This window comes from Phyllobates terribilis, unplaced genomic scaffold, assembly GCF_046119375.1.
Source record: "Phyllobates terribilis strain yellow unplaced genomic scaffold, ASM4611937v1 Scaffold_10__3_contigs__length_209671492, whole genome shotgun sequence".
Classification (NCBI taxonomy): Eukaryota; Metazoa; Chordata; class Amphibia; order Anura; family Dendrobatidae; genus Phyllobates; species Phyllobates terribilis.
The window spans coordinates 169265464-169278511 of NW_027362770.1; the positions used below are offsets into that span (position 1 = coordinate 169265464).

General features: G+C 43.9%; 1 protein-coding gene across 1 annotated transcript; it reads right to left on the minus strand.

Moving 5' to 3' along the window:
* Nucleotides 1–354: 354 nt before the first annotated feature.
* Nucleotides 355–9131, minus strand: LOC141164636 (E3 ubiquitin/ISG15 ligase TRIM25-like). The gene is made up of 2 exons (XM_073650113.1): nucleotides 8858–9131; nucleotides 355–4166 (listed from the first exon to the last, which is right to left on the minus strand). The coding sequence occupies exon 2, from the start codon at nucleotides 4163–4165 to the stop codon at nucleotides 2567–2569; it is 1599 nt and encodes a 532-aa protein (XP_073506214.1). The 5' UTR covers nucleotide 4166; nucleotides 8858–9131; the 3' UTR covers nucleotides 355–2566.
* Nucleotides 9132–13048: the final 3917 nt, after the last annotated feature.

The window sequence follows — 13048 nt, forward strand, 5'->3', positions numbered from 1 at the left end:
TTAAAGACTAAACTTCAGACAGAAAGGCCCACAAACAAACAGCAACTGAAAACCACCGCAGTGAAGGCCTGGCAGAGCATCAAAAAGGAGGAAACACAGTGTCTGGTGATGTCCATGAGTTCAAGACTTTGGGCAGTCATTGCCAACAAAGGGTTTTCAACCAAGTACTAGAAATGAACATTTTATTTACAAGTATTTAATCTGTCCAATTACTTTTGGTCCCTTTAAAAACAGGGTGGCACATGTTAAGGAGCTGAAACTCCTAAACCCTTCATCCAATTTTAATGTGGATACCTTCAAATGAAAGCTGAAAGTCTGAACTTCAACTGCATCTGAATTGTTTTGTTTAAAATTCATTGTGGTAATGTCTAGAACCAAAATTAGAAAAATGTTGTCTCTGTCTAAATATATATGGACCTAACTGTATCTTCATACTGGATGTAGTTATGCAAGCAGAACTGTAGAATTGATTCCTGCATGGTGTGAAGTAGGCGAAGAAGACTATAGAGGTAAATCCTATCACAGCTTACCCTTAGTATGTTGTGGCTTATTGTGTACAGTATGTAGCCAGAGACTCAGATTAAACCTTTAGAAGCAGATTCCTTTTTTTGCAGATTAACCCTTTATAAGCAGCTATGTTCTCCTCATGCAAATTAACCTTTTAGAAGCAGCTGCATCCTTCTCTTTTATCTGTGCTGCATGATACACAGGGACATCTTATTACACAACTGGGATGCATTAGTGAATTAATTCACAATGTTTGTGATCCTCTTTTGGTAAATTTATTAAGAAGATTGGTGAATTGATTCTCCCTTATATTCTATGAACCAGTCAGTGAGCAAAACAGGCCAGATCCTGATCAGATTCTAAATAGAATAATTTACCCCCCCCCCCTCCTTTCCTGATAGTAAATTTGCATCCCTGTAATACTAATCATCTAATTTCCTTATGGCAGATATTTAGGCAAAGTCTTTTCCTCTACGGTCACTTTTTGACCCCGCTTCATAGAGGTTTTATCAGCAGTTTTCTCATATAAAACACCTTGACACTTGAAGTTGCGCAAAAATTTTACAACTTTTGACACTTTTACACCAGTCCCAGCCAGCTCTGCCAAAGTGGAAGCAGCATGGGTGCGATGAAGAAAGGCTAAGCCTGCTTTCCAGTTCAAGAAATTTTCTGCCTCTTTAGTGATGTAAATTTTGCCAGAAATGTACTCCAGTCCCTGATTAGAGTAACATTTTGGCCTGAGGCGCACGTCAGTTGTGAAATGCACCTAATTCATTAAGTGGAGTGTGCCTCTTTGTGAATTAGGCTCATATCACTCTTTGGTCCTGATCATTAGGACTGTCATGCACAATGATTGTATTAATGAATTGGGCCCTTTTTACTTATAATTGAGAAATGACTGAGAATAATAGTAGCTCTTCAAAACTCTTGAACTCAAGGCTGTTTGTTGCCTTTTTTTAGGTCCTTTACTCTATATCAGTGTTTCCCAAATAACAGTCCTCACGGCCCCCGACAGGTCATGTTTTCAGGATTTCCATAGTGTTGCACAGGTGAGAGAATTCCTGATACCTTGATGATACTTCCATCACCTGTGCAATACTAAGGAAATCTTGAGATCATGACATGTTGGGGGCCGTGAGGACTTGAGTTTGAGAAACACTGCTCTATAGCATTGTGATAGACACAACCACAATCCTAAAGTCACTGTGACTTCAGACTACTGATTCACACCAGTGGCAATATGGAAAAAATGTTAGTATGATGTGTTCTCTAAACTGTCTACTCTACTTATTTCTGAAGACTGTAAGCCAGAAGAAGAGAACTGAAGAAGCCAGAAGAAGAGAATTATGTATTTTATTTTTATGCTCCACTAGTGCTTAATATACACTATTGGAAGCCTAGAAAGGACCTGAGCCTTATAGGTTACTTATAGGGAATATGTCCTTTGGTTTTTGCTACCCAATCTGTAGAGACAGAGACCCCGATTCCAGAGGTGAGTAACTTAGATTACTGGGCGCAGAAGCCGGGATAAAACAATTGTCTGCTCTGCTGCAGAGCTAGCAGTGCTGTGAATGCTGAGCTGTGTATAACCCCGCCCACACCACTGATTGGCAGCTTTCTGTGTACACTGCGCATTGGTGGGGGCGGGGTTACACAGAGTAGAAGGACTGCATGGCATGAGACAGCTAGTCCTCTAGTGATAATCTGCTGATAAAACAGTGATTTTATTAAAAAAGCACCACAAATTCTAATAAGTGACACATTGTTGTAATCAGGGCATCATCCCCTACATCATGTTGTTCTCGGATTAAATAACGAAAACCTGCTGACAAATTCCCTTTAAGAAGGGGAACACACATTCACTCGTTCCTGGAATCTGATTCAGCATTAAAAGTCAATTCTCACAAAAAAAAAACCTAATAGCTAATAATCCTGGAGGACCCTGCATGTTCGAGTTGTACAGATTACCTGACATAATTAATCAATATTCAGTCAACTAAATTCTACTCTTTAGATGCCACCAGCCTCTGAGAGATAGTTTTTTTTACAAGAGATATTTTTAGCTGCATATTTTTAACCAGCTACCTACTTGAAGAAATCCAGATAATGGGTCACCTACACATAATGCAGCATGAATGGTCTCGGAGAAGGTGGCAGTGAATGTGTGTAAGTGTCTGATGGGGTCACACAGCTCATAAAAGGACAACTGCCCGGCCTCATAATCCAGACATATCCTGACTCTATCACTGGAGATATTGTCAGGTAACCTGACTTCCTTCCTGTCATGTATCACCGAATACTGATTGTTGCATCTCCTCAAACACCAGGACTTATTGTTATCTCCAATGTATGACCCATCACCCCTTCTGTCTATACTGGGATAACACATCCCCACCATCCACCTCCCTGATCTTCTGCTCTCCACATCCCAGTAATGTCGTCCTGAGGTAAATCCCCTCCTGCTCATCACCTGATAATCCTGGAATCTCTCTGCTGTTTCTGGACGATTCTGCTTTTTTTCTGACCATATTGCAGTTTTCAGGTCGTCTGATATAAGGATATAATTAGCAGCTGTGGTTACATCCAGTAATATGTCTGCAGGACCCTCCACATAGATCCCGCTCCTTATACCTGATATTACATCACATAATGTGTGTGAGATCACAGCCACATCCAGGTCATCTCCATCATGGGGCTGTTTATCATGTCCCCCTGTGTCCTCATCACCTCCCTCCTCCTCAGGATCACACAAGTCACCGGTGTCTGGTTCCTGTAAGACAGTCAGTGGATCCGTCATGTCACACAGCTCCTCAATGTGTCTCATCTTCCTGGACAGCTCGTCCTTCTTTATCTCCAGCTGATGGATCTGAGCAGACAGTGACAGTGACTCTTTCTTTTCCTGCCTGGAGATCTCACTCAGGACCTTCTTCTCCAGGTCGTCCAGCCGTCTCCTGATGTCTGTACACAGGGCAGTGACTCTCTCGGCTTCTCCAGATGCTTTTTCTTGAGCTTTTCTCCAGCGCTCCTCCAGACTCCAGACTCTTTCCTCAGTCTCTTCTTTCTTTGTGGTCAGTTTCTGCAGAAGAATTCTCAGTTTCTTCTTCTTCTTCTCTAAGGCCTCACCAAGAATCTCCACCTCATGTCCCCGATGTTCTCCTGCTGAACAATAGACACAGATACAAGCAGCATCCTCGAAACAGTAATATTCCAGGATCTTCTTATGGACAGAACATTTCCTTTTCTCCAGAGACGTGCTGGGATCAGATAAGACGTGTTCTGGTGATTTGCTGTGAGCTCGCAGGTGTTTATTGCACAGAGAAACTTCACAATGTAGACAGGATTTAATAGCACGTACAGGAGAGTCCACGCAGTGAGTGCAGAAAATCCTGTTTTTTATCTGTGTTGGTGGAGTAAACAGGAAATTCTCCATTATTTTACGCAGAGCTAAGTTCCTCATTAGTGCAGGCCGCTGATAAAAGATTTCTCTACATTCGGGACAAGAAAAAACTCCAGATTCCTCCTGTGTATCAAACGCCTGATCAATACAGACCCGGCAGAAGTTGTGTCCACATCTCAGCATTACAGGATCTGTATAAGTGCTCAGACAGATGGAGCAGTCCAGCTCGTCTCTAAAATCAGCAGACGCCATGGCTGACATACTGTAAAAAGAAATGTTATAGAAAATGTTAAAAGTCTCTGAAGTCACTCACCCCCCCCCCACACCTTTTTCCTCCCACACAGAGTTGCAGTACGAGACAAGAGCTGATAGTCTTAAGTCTTTTGGATGTAAATCACACGGTTTAACATATGGGAAATGAGTAAGACTGAAATGTATAGATTGGAGATAAAGAGAGGTGAACCAGCTTAGTTAACATGCAAGAGCTACTTTTGTGACAATAGACCCTGGCAAGACTAATGAGGATGTATATTGTGCATAGACAAAGGGCTATACAATAGAAAGGTAATTGAGGCAGGAGAAGTCTTTTCAGAGAGTTGGACAACAAAAGGGTACATGTGATAACGCATAAATGCAGAAGTGGAAGAAGAGAGAGATGCACACATCGTGTTAGCATGATCCCGTTCCCTTAACGTCCCCAAGCGAAGAGCTCTCCTTCGGCTAAACTGTTTTGTCTCTGCAATCGGTGTAGTAAGTTTCTTTTGTTAATCCCCTTAATTTTCTGTAACTGTATATGCTGTATTGTTTTGTCCCCTTTGTAAAATCTTTTGTATATTTTTCATAAACACTGCGTTGTTTTGGATTAAATATAAAATGTAATAGTTCTGTTCCTTTTGTTCATTAAACTGCGCCTCAAAGCCATATGCTGACAGAACTAGGCCTCATGTCGGCCTGATTAAAAAAAACGACCAGTGGTGGCAGCTAATAATCATTCAGGGGTTATTCTAGAGTTAGCCGTGATCGTACAGGGGTATATACATATATTCCATGTGTTGGAATCCGGAGGTGTATATACCATCTGCTCACTGTTAGTTTTCCGATAACTGGTCTATTAGAGGGAACAGCTAATCATGTCATTGTCCAGGTGATAGGGGGCAGCAGAGAGCCGTCCGACACAAAGATCACAGTGGGTGGTTCTGCGCGGGGGTTCACAATAATTTGAAACTCATGGGAGATAGATACAAACGTGTGGCTGACAGGAAACGCTCGCCAGGTCCGGACCTAAGTGTGAATGACTTTGTGTGGTTGTCTACCAGGAATATCAAGTTGAAGGTTCCTTCCTTGAAGCTGGGACCTAGATTTATTGGTCCCTATAAAATAACCGCCGTCATTAACCCAGCAGCGTTTCATCTGGAGTTACCTCAGGCTCTTAAGTCCACAATTTGTTTTAAAGGTCTCTGCTCAAGAAGTATGTGGTACCTCTTATGTCATCCCCCTTGACGCCGCCCCCCAATCATGGTTGATAGCAATTTAGAGTTCCAAATATCGAAGATTGTGGATTGTTGTCTTCAGTGTTGTTCCCTTCAGTATTTGGTGCACTGGAGGGGTCATGGTCCAGAGGAAAGGATGTGGGTTTCAGCGTCAGAGGTGAATGCCCCTAGGTTGGTTCATTCATTCCATGCCACTCATCCAGATAAACCTGGTGCTGACACCACTCGTAGAAGGGGGGGTACTGTCACAGGTGTGTCAGGGTTGACAGACAGTCATACTGTGTCTGGATGTAGAAGGTTGCTACATTTGGCCTTACAAACATCTCCCTGATCCTCCAACCCCACACTACCTAGGGTCAATTGAGTTCAAGATGTATCTTTTTGCTTAGAAATCGAGGGACAGACCCCAATAAAATGGCCCTTTTTACCACAAAAAAATCACCCTCTTTCTCTTGCGGATTTCAGGGGAAATATGCGACGCAGTAGCTCCCCCTAACTGCATGTACTCCTCTAAATCCATGAGTACAGGTTCACCCCCAGACTGCCCCCCACTCCTCCCCTGGCCCTGGCCGCAAGAAAGGAGCTCTGGAGAAGGTGGTCTCACCCTCCTATCCCGAAGGCATCTATCTACGCGTATAGCCAATGACATGGCAGCCTCCAAGGACCCAGGGGTGTTGTAAACTGCCAAGGCATCCTTTAACCTTTCTGAAAGACCCTGACCAAATTGGCTTTGGGTGATTCAACTCCAAAAAAGTGCAGTAGTGCGTAGATAAAAGAATAATCCACCAAAGGAATTGAGTTGATATACCAGCACTACTTACCCCTAAATCAAGCAGACAGGCTACTGGGGGTGGGTTGGTGTACTTTAGTTGGTAGTGGGGTTGACTCAGTGCTCACCCCTCCCACTCCCTACTTAGGACCTAGCCTAGAATCCCACCTGAATAGGTATAACATGCAATCACCAGCAACTCTCTGAGCAAGGAAGTGCTAATTAACAGCAGAGAGGTTAGGATACCTCAGGGTCCTAAAGGGAAAGGTATAATCCCCAAGCAAGGTGAGGATCACTGCTGGGTCCTAAAGAGAGGAATCATAAAAGGATCAGGGAGATGTTTGTAAATCCAAACATAGCGACTGTCTACAGCCGGACACCGTATGATTGTCAGTCAAACCTGACACACTCGTGACATGTAGTCTTGATAAAATTACTGTGTTATCTGCTGAAGCTTTGCTAGTTCTCTCACTGATGAGCTCTATCCACACACACACCACTTATTGGCAGATTTCTACCTACACTGTGCATAGACAGAAAACTGTCATTCAGTGGTGGGAGGGAGATAGGTAAAGCTCCTTGTAAAAGTGGGGAAGATGTCTGAACACCCTCTCTGAAGACTTCTGACTGTATATTTAATGTGACCTGTAGCTTTATGTGATTTATCCTTATGTCGGCTGCAGTTTTCCCGGGTACAGGGGTGGACAGGGTTAACTGTAAGGCCAGCGCATAGTTTGGGGAGGAATAAGTGGGTACTAGATGTTAGTTCCTGTTTTATAGGAGTTTAAGTTGGGCTACAGAGAAGAAAGGACAGCCTCAGTCGATTCTAGCTATATTTGTGTGGGTGAACAGCATACCTACATGGTAGTGCGTTTCAGCATTTACGAAACAGTGGTGGCAGTCCTACATACCACAGGGTAGTTGGGGCACCTAATGCTATTATTGATATTAAAAACTGTCAGGTGGAAAAAAGAAGAACATGTCACATTTTGAAGCAGTTCTTGAAGAAAACCTTTCCAAATGAATTACTGTCAAATTGAAAGTTTGCAAAAAACAATTCAGAAGAAGTTCTTCCAAACAGACATGTACATAGAAAACATGGGGTCCAATAGCAAGATTCCTAATTGCCCCCACCCCCTGAAAAAAAAAAAATTGGCGGAGTAGGTAGGGTGATAGCGCATAGGCGCAGTCACAGAAGGACCTACCTCCCAATGATTAAAAACTGGGGAAAGGACATGTATTGCAATACAAAACTTGGTAATTGTGTCTCTATTGAAGCTCTGTAGAGTTTTCATCCACTACGATATCCCTCTTATGGCACCGACAATGTATGAGGCCCCCCACTCACAGTATGATAAGCCCACATTGAATTCCCACACACACACAATTTTCCCTCACCGTATCCCTCACAAGCAAAGTATGATGACCCCACAGTGCATAGAGCAAAATATAATGCTGCCACAGTGCATCAATATAGTATGATGCCCTCACAGTGCCTCCAACACAGCATAATGCCCTAACAGTGCCCTCAACACAGTATGATGCCCCTACAGTGATCCCCAACACAGTATGATGTCAAAAAAGTTCCCCCACCATCTTGCATAATGGCTCTCACAGTCATCCCTCCACCAGTATGATAACCCTAAAGCCCCTTACAAACTATGATGGTTCCCATAGCCTCCAGCCCCACACACAGTATGATAATCCCTCAGTATGATGGACCACACAGTATAATGGCCCCACAGCCTCCCACACAGTATTATGTGCACATAGCCCTCCAAACAGGATGTTGGCTCTACAGCATCTCAAAGAGTATGATGTCTCCCTCACAGTATTATGGCCCCCACAGAGAGTACATGACCTCCAAAGCCCCCCAATCACAGTGTTATGGCCCTCACACAGCGCACTGACCCCATACACATAGTAGGATGGCCACCACAATCAACACAGACGATATCATGGCCCCATTAGCCCTTACACAGTATGATGGCACCACCACACACTATCATGACCCCTACATGGTAGGATATCACCCATAGTCCCCACAGACAGTATAACGGCACCCAAAACTCCCAACACAGTATCATGGCCCCTACAACCGCCCACAAAATATCGGCCCCTACAAACCCCTTAGACAGTATCATGGCTCCAATAGCCCCCCACACACACACTCAGTATCATGGTCTCAATAGTCCAACACACATTATCATGGCTCCAACAACCCTCCACTCAGTATTATGGCCTCTAACCACAGTATGATACTACCACAAATACTGTACAAGCACTGACAACATTAAAAGTAAATAAAAACTACTCACTAATCCTTGTGCTAACATACAGACGCACAGGCTGAATGGTGGAACATGGGCGATGGCACCCTATTTTACCATTGTATTCAATGATATTTTCATCCATAGCATGCAGATTCCATTGAAACTGTGATGACTGGCAGGGGGAACCCGGGCACACTGACTTACGAGCCTCATAGCAGCCGCAAAGTCTGACACTTAAAAAAAATCCTCAAAAAAGGAGCATTTCCAGAAGCAGTTAACACTTGAAATACTCATGGTTTTTGAAGGCCTCAAAGAACTCCTTGTGATCATAGCCTAACATTTCGAACATCCCCAGAGATCAACAATTAAGAGTAAATACTGTACCTTCTTCTATGTTGGACACCAAGTTTTCTTTACTTACCTGGTTGCAGCTGTCTCAATATTTTTTTGTTTTATGCTACTTCCTCCTTGGTCTCAAGCCGACTTCCCAGAAAGATTAATTCTACAACACGCAGTAAATACTCCATCCACAGAAGCCTCTCTGCAAGACGTTGCCCAGATATTTAGTAGTCACTTGGGGAGACGCTTACACCACCATTCTTTCTGCTAACTCTCTCTTGGATCATCTGCAATTTCTCCCTGCAGACTCGCCCTCTCTGTTTTCCTCATTCCTATCTCTAGCCGGGACACATGCCAAGATCCATCCTACTGTATCTCTCTATGTACCATGCGCATATCAGTCTATCTGAGCATTAAACCTTCAACTTTTACCTATTTACATAAGCCATTAAAATCACAGAATTTTTTTTTTATCTGTGCATTCCAAAAGCCAGAACTGTTTCAGCTTTAATCCATGGAGCCCAAAGAGATAATTTTTTTAGGAAGACTTTTGTTAATTTAGAATTACTTTTAATATTTTCTTTTTTTTTAGGGGGACTACAATCCTACTCTTTTGTGGTTTGGTTTATAGGTTGTTCACTAAAGTTGAGCAAAAAGATTCATGCAGGCATTTTAAGTTGAGCTCCCCCAACCATGGCTGGAGCAATCACAGGTGTAATTATGGTGGTCTTATGGTATTTTTCAACCACAGGCATCTGCTATTAGCACTTCATGCTATTCCCAACACTGACAGAAGGTCGTCTATCAAAGGCATTGGAAGTGCATGTGTGGCGCCCCTGCGGGTTCAGTCACCACAGAGGTACTGCATCTCACCCAGAGGTGTGGTATCTCACTCTCAGGTAAGGAAGGAGTACTGCCCAGGACCCTAACACCTGCATCCAACACTACACTACTCCAGACCAGCAGGAGGGGCAAGATGCGTCACTTTCCTGCTCAGCCCTGTCCCTGGCTAGAGTGGGGGGAACCAAAGTAGGGGGAACCATGAAATGGGTGTGGGTGGAGGAAGAAGATCAGGGGAGCATTGAGAGAAGTGATATAAAAAGGGATGGAACCATCTAGAAGCAGACAGTTGAGTGGAGTTCAGATCAGTCTGAGAGGAGAAGTGGAGGGAGCAGGAGCTCTGTAGGTGCTCTGCTTAGGAGGAGGAGGGCCTAGCCAGAGAGGCTCAAGACTGAAGAGAGAGAGAGAGGAGCAGGAGAAAGGCTCCAGGAACGTGGAAGGGACCTCAGGGGTACGGGTAGTTCTGGAGGCCACCCGTACGCCCGAATCTGCCAGGCGGTGGAGGGGTCAGGTCGCACAGAGGGGACCGGTCCCTAAACTAGCAGAGTTCTTTAAGCCTCAACTAGGAAACCGGAGGCTGCAGTATTTCAGGTACTGCAGCCAAAAGCCACATCTAATCACCAGAAAGGTGGCCATAGAGGACCCAGGGGACAGAGAAGACGTCGCCCGGCAAGGTCCGTGGCCACTGGCCTGAGACACTGGGTGTGAGGTGCAGGGAGACCGCCAGAAGGAACACACAGAAGGGGGTCCCGCTACGTACTCTGGAGAGACCTGGGAGTTTGCTGAATCCTTCCCTGAGTAAGCACAGGACGCCATGGGAAGTTACTCTAGTACTGGTAACTGGAAGTCTAAGAAACCGTGAGTAAACCCTGAGGACTGCACCTTACCGTCTCTGTGATTATTATCTGCGCCATCACCTGCGCCATACTGCCCAGCACCATCTACAACATCTACACTGCCCTGGAGCTAAGCTCTACTTGTGGAGAGCTAAACCAACTCTGCTGCATTCACACCAGCTCTAGAGGACCTGCTCCGCAGCGGCAGTATATAAGAACTTTAATTCCCCTGTAAATATCCCCTTTTTACTGACCGCCCTGGGTCACGGACCAGGTCACCGCCACTGTGACATCTCCCCTAGCAATGACCGGCCTGGCACCGAGTACCCTACAGCCCAGGGGGCGCGTCACATGCTTCCAACTTTTTCACCAAAATGGTGGGAGATGCCTATTGGCAGTTGCTTTGACTGATGATGAGGATTTTCAACGTGCACTTCAGTAGCATCATGTCCAGCCTGTACAGTATTCAGCGTTTGAACCACAACTATCCCTTCTGATTGCAATGCTGGTATAGTGGCTCATTGCAATTCCTTACTAGGGCTAATGGTTCTGGCACTAACACTTCATGTCCTATTGGTATTTAATGGAAGTGGGTACCTTCACACATTCTTCTTGCCTTGGTAGGTCCAATAGCACCTTCGGTATTTGGCACTGAAAGACCAGTTGGGATGGTTTCAGACAAAACTTTAGTTTTTAGTTCACTGCTCTTTATTGAAACATCCACTTGTGTAACGTAAGTGAACATTTCAATATAGGGCCTTGAAGCTTCCACTATAAAAACAAGCAGGATGTTTGTTTTCATATGGAATACCCAGGATATGTTCTTCAAAAACGGTCTTGGTTAAGGAGGTGACTTGAGACCCAGCGTCCACTTAACGGGATTACACCACTCTAACAACTTGACTGTAAGCATAGGACACTCTCAAGATGGCTTAGTTTAAATTTCTTTGACTTTCATAAAGTGGCATATTGGCCATCTAGTCCATCTCCCACTGAACAGGCAAATTGACAAGGCTCAAATTCTGTGGTGCCACATCAGCTTTCTCTTTCTGTCATCGTGAACATTCTATCACCATCTCTTTCAAGGTTTCCATCCGCTTTCCTCTTTTGGACACCTGCCTGAAGTCACCTGGAATTACAGGTGCATCTCACTAAATTAGAATATCATCAAAAAGTTAATTTATTTCAGTTCTTCAATACAAAAAGTGAAACTCATATATTATATAGAGTTATTACAGAGTGATCTATTTCAAGTGTTTATTTCTGTTAATGTTGAGGATTATGGCTTACAGCCAATGAAAACACAAAAGTCATCATCTCAGTAAATTAAAAGAATTAACAAACAACACCTACAAAGGCTTCCTAAGTGTTTAAAAAGGTCCTTTAGTCTGTTTCAGTAGGCTCCACAATCATGGGGAAGACTGCTGACTTGACAGAGGTGCAGAAGGCAGTCACTGACACTCTCCACAAGGTCCCAGAGTTTCCAATTTTTAATTGGAAATCAAGGTCCCAGAGTCTGGAGGAAGAGTGGAGAGGCCACAATCCAAGCTGCTTGAGGTCTAGTGTTTCCACAATCAGTGATGGTTTGGGGAGCCATGTCATCTGCTGGTGTTGGTCCACTGTGTTTTATCAAGACCAAAGTCAGTGCAGCTGTCTACCAGGAAATTTTAGAGCTCTTCATGCTTCCCTCTGCCGACAAGCTTTTTGGAGATGGAAATTTCATTCTTCAGCAGGACTTGGCACCTGTCCACACTGCCAAAAGTACCAATACTTGGTTTATAAACAACAGTATCACTGTGCTTGATTGGCAGCAAACTCGCCTGACCTTAACCCCATAGAGAATCTATTATAGAGAATCTATGGGGTATTGTCAAGAGAAGATGAGAGACACCAGACCCAACAATGCAGACTAGCTGAAGGCTGCTATCAAAGCCACCTGGGCTTCCATAACCCCTCAGCAGTGCCACAGGCTGATCGCCTCCATGCCACATTGCCGCATTGATGCAGTAATTAATGCAAAAGGAGCCCGACCAAGTATTGAGGGCATTTACTGAACATTTATTTCAGTAGGCGAAATAAACACTTGAAATAGATCACTGTTTATAATGACTCTATAATATATGAGTTTCACTTTTTGTATTGAAGAACTGAAGCATACTAACTTTTTGTTGATATTCTAATTTAGTGAGATGCACCTGTATCTAAAATTGCTCTTCCTTTTCTTTAGTAACCACCTTTTCAGCACCTGATGTACCATCAGCTTAGGTTTCTGATGAAAAGAATTCTCCACAGAAGTTGATTCCTTAAGCTTAGAATGAGCTGATCTCGAACACATCTTGGAAAGCCCTAAGCTCATCTTCCTCTTTGTGTTTCATTGTCACCATAAACTCTAACAGCTATCTGGATGAACATCCTGTCCCTTTCAACATTTATGTCTACCTTGCTTGCCTCCTAAAGAGCTCAGGGCTAGTTTCTCAGTCATCCAAAAAAAACATTGGCTCCATAAAAATTAAGAAGACCTTCCATTGATACCATAGATCAAAGAATTTCTGGCTTCTTCAGTTGTCATATTGATATCCTATCCTCCTGACGACACC

Excerpts from the sequence above, each read along its gene's own strand:
- LOC141164636 (XM_073650113.1), bottom strand. The coding sequence starts at position 4,165 with ATGTCAGCCATGGCGTCTGCTGATTTTAGAGACGAGCTGGACTGCTCC.